The sequence below is a fragment of the Gekko japonicus genome, unplaced genomic scaffold (assembly GCF_001447785.1).
Source record: "Gekko japonicus isolate JY-2015 unplaced genomic scaffold, Gekko_japonicus_V1.1 scaffold2193, whole genome shotgun sequence".
Classification (NCBI taxonomy): Eukaryota; Metazoa; Chordata; class Lepidosauria; order Squamata; family Gekkonidae; genus Gekko; species Gekko japonicus.
Genome location: NW_015168111.1, coordinates 220,088 through 224,111, shown reverse-complemented (window position 1 = coordinate 224,111; position 4,024 = coordinate 220,088). Strand labels below are relative to the sequence as shown.

The window sequence follows — 4,024 nt, the reverse complement described above, 5'->3', positions numbered from 1 at the left end:
GGCCTCAAGGGAAACTGCTGGTAGTTGGCATATCTTATCTCTTCCAGTGGCTATTCTCCAGAGAACATAATGGCCCTTTAAAATTTAAAGGGAAGACAGACACCATCTTGAGTAGACCATCCTGTCTCAGACTTTCTATGCTGGCATTAGCCAGCTGGTGATTCCATGTTTCAGAAGTCCGTCCCCCAGCCCTCTCTCTGCTGCTGGCATCAGAGGCAACAGAGTAGACCCTGACTACTTGAAAGTGGAGGGAAGGCTGGAAAGTCCCACAAGGCTTGACTGCCCCATTGGACTTTCACATGAACAGAAGGTAAGATCTACCTGTAAAAAATAATGACCACACTATTTCAAATGGGCTGTAGACTCTTTACTTCCCATAGGAAATAATGGCGCCATTATTTTCTGTGTAGCCAGTCAGCTCACTATTTTCCAGCAGTCAGGTTGGGCTCTGCTAATTCTGATGCTGGTGTCTATAACAGAATTCCAAAGGTGCACACAGGCTCAAAAATGCTGAGGACCACAAAATAGTTTTTGCTTTCCTCGTTATGCAAACTAGAAGAAGAAATGTTAATCCCTTTTTTTTGTAAATCAGTGTGGTGCAAAGGAATCCTTCTACTCTGCTCAAGTTGTCGGTGCATATTGTTGCAAATTAAGTTTCCCTTCCCCAGAATGAATGTCTGCATGCTATTCTTCTATTTCTGTCCTTAGATATAATACAACTAAACGTTTTTAATTGATCGATTAATTAATCAATTTGTTCTGATGATTACAATAATCTGTAATTTATCTTTCATGTTTTAATCAGCACAACTTTATATTAGTCTTTCTTCACACACATAGCAATGTACCTTCACCCTCCCCATCAGATGGTTAGCTTCATCTCTTTAAAAATCCCAATCGTGAACAGAACCATCAGCAACTCATCTCTTGAAAACTAGCATGTGTTGTCAGTCAGCTATTATGAATCAATTAATCAATATTTTCAGCCATACAATTACAGATCACAATGGGACATTTATTGGGTGGGATTCTATTAGTTGTTCTGCTGGTGAAACAGTGAAAGAGGCCTCACCTTTCACCATACAATAAGCTATGCCCACATGTACAAAATAAAGGGGGAAGTTGATATTGAGTGAAAAATCAGGCTGGATCCCATCCCTGTATGAGCCCCTGATGGAAGTCATAAAACAGAGTGATGAGCAAGATAGCAAGGATTATGTTAAGGTAGCAATATTGACACCATCTTAAAAGCAAATATCTAATCTCATATTATACTGCGTATAAGGTTTCAGCAAATAAATGTTAGAAGAGCAGGTTATTTTCAGCACCAAGGTCTAGCAAGCACATGATAGGTAAGGGTGGGTTAGAAAGTCTTAGGCCCAGAAACAGTGTGACAGCAAGGATAACAGTATAGATTTATGGACTGGAAATTCCCAAGGGTTAGAAAATGCTGGCTCTGTGTCTGCTTGTATGTCTGTTTGGTAAAGATAGTTCTTATTAAAAGTGGAACCAAGGACTTATCGGACCAGGCATCTGCACATGCCTAGGAGCTTTTGACAGCATTGTTCTTCACTGTATAAGAACTGCCTATTGAGGCTGCTGCTTTGGGCTTCTTGGTTCTTTACTACCTGGAGTCTCCTTTATTGTAATAAAGTTCTGCCTGTTTCTGGAATCCCCCTGTTGTGTCCTTCATTGGGTGTTGGCCCACCTGGCAACAAGCCTATTTGGCTAACAAGAGGACCATAAAGACATTGCAAATCACAAAAGACAACAAAACATGGAAAATAAGTGGGAAAACTATATAGAGTAATGAAACAAATATAAAATAAATATGGTACAAATCTGCTACCAATTCTTGTGTCATTGTTGTACTACTTAACTCCCCAATCACATTTTTCTCTAATTTCCCCTAAGAATTAGGATGAAATATCCATTTCTCTCTCATTTTCCCATACTATGTTATCTTCAAATTCAGTTAAGTTAGACTGAGATACTGATCATCTAGTTAACTTCTTGTCTTAGTGGACCTGGTTTTAAGCATAAGACCTTAACCACAACATCATTTCTCTTCTCTTCTCATATTGTCAACACTGTCTTACAGAATGAAGAGCTGGTAGAAGTAATGATGGCAATGTGAAATAAGAACAGGAAAATTCAGAAATTTCCCAGTTTCAGAAGAAACATCAAATATTCTTTAGTACACTGTTGAAGAAGTAATGAAATTATTGGTTAAATATCAGAGATTTAATACAAAGCAAAATAAAAATGATTACATTAAATGAATACTAACAGAAGTCTACATGTAAGCAAAGGAATAGATAAGTTGAATATATCATTAAAATATGAATAATCAAGAAAATGCCACAGCTTGGTCTGGATTCATTCTGGTAGGATTTGCAGAGGTTCACAAATTCCATCCTTTAATCTTTGCAGTGTTGCTATGTCTCTACATAATTGCCTTAATAACAAATATGCTGATTATCCTGATTGTAAAATCTGATCCTATCTTTAATTCTCCTATGTACTTCTTTCTTATGAACTTGGCCTGCTTGGAAGCCTGTTACATGACTGTTATCATCCCCAAACTATTGGAGAACTTATTGGTGAAGCCTACAGTTATTTCCTTTGTAGGGTGTGCTATGCAGATGTTTTTCTTCCTGTTTTTTGGAGTTGCTGAATGCTTTCTCCTGGCATCAATGGCAATTGATCGGTATATTGCCATATGTCATCCTCTGCGCTATTCCATTATAATGAATAGGAATGTATGTTTGAAGATGGTGACTAGTCCGTATATATGTGGGGCTGTAGTTGGACTTGTCCATACTACCATCACATTTTCTCGGCCATTTTGTGGAACGGTCATCAATCACTTTTTCTGTGAAATACAGCCATTGTTGGAGCTACTATGTGGAGATACTTTTCTAAATGAAGTCCAAGTAATTGGAATTGCTATGTTAGCTATCATGGTACCATTCCTGCTGATTCTCCTATCTTATTCTGGAATTATATTCAGTATTGTTGGGATGCTATCCATGGAGAGCAAATGTAAAGCCTTCTCTACATGTTCCTCACATTTAATAGTTGTCATTCTGTTCTATGGCACAGCATGTTCCACGTACTTAAAACCAAAATCTAACTACTCTCCAGCACTGAATAATATTTTATCATTTTCTTATACTATAGCAACCCCACTATTAAATCCAGTCATCTATAGTATAAGAAACAAAGAAATCAAAGGAGCCCTGAGCAAGCTGTGGAGCAAGAGGATTTTGTTGTGACTGTAAAGAATAAATGCATGATGGAATAGATGGATAAAGTAAATTATATGTACAAATAAATGTGAAAATACTTCATATTCTTTGTTTAAATTGTTGATTTAAAAAAATGGAAATGATGGGAAATTACAGCACCTGGTTTCACAAAGCTATTCTCATTTAGTACCAAATTATTGACTCAAAGAATATTGGTTTATGTGAAATAAACAGCTATTTCCCTACATATTTCTAACCCATGAAACATGTTATGTTCCCCCCAAGACTTAATTTAATAACAGATAATGCAAACATTTAATGTGAAAGTAGAATCTGAAGGATTGGAGCAGTAGGATCTCTAAGATTTTGCATCAGAAGCAGACCATTCATGGAATGATGTTTTAACACAGAAGGTAACAAACACAAAGATTAGCATGTTAGTATGTTGTAGCAAACTCAACAGTCACGTCACACCTCGAATACATTCATGAAGCAATTTGAAGCAGGTCTAACCTAATTAAGTCAATGAGACTTACTCCCAGAAATGTGTTTTTATACATAAAATGGGGCTTACTTTGAGGTAAACCTGATCCAAATTCCTCTTTAATTTTTTTAAGTACCACAAGGCTAATTTGTTTATTTAAAACATTTCAAATTAGTGCCCTTATGATAGTGGTCTAAAAGTAATATGTTTAGGGGAAACAAGAAATATTGGAGGTGATGCTCTCTTTTTTTTGGCAAAACGCTGTGGTTTTTTGTCCCCCAAACCATAG

General features: G+C 36.8%; 1 protein-coding gene across 1 annotated transcript; it reads left to right on the top strand.

Moving 5' to 3' along the window:
• Positions 1-2,342: 2,342 nt before the first annotated feature.
• Positions 2,343-3,278, top strand: LOC107113507 (olfactory receptor 10C1-like). The gene has a single exon (XM_015414840.1). The coding sequence runs from the start codon at positions 2,343-2,345 to the stop codon at positions 3,276-3,278; it is 936 nt and encodes a 311-aa protein (XP_015270326.1).
• Positions 3,279-4,024: the final 746 nt, after the last annotated feature.

Coding starts and splice junctions, on each gene's coding strand:
- LOC107113507 (XM_015414840.1), top strand. CDS start 2,343: ATGAATAATCAAGAAAATGCCACAGCTTGGTCTGGATTCATTCTGGTA.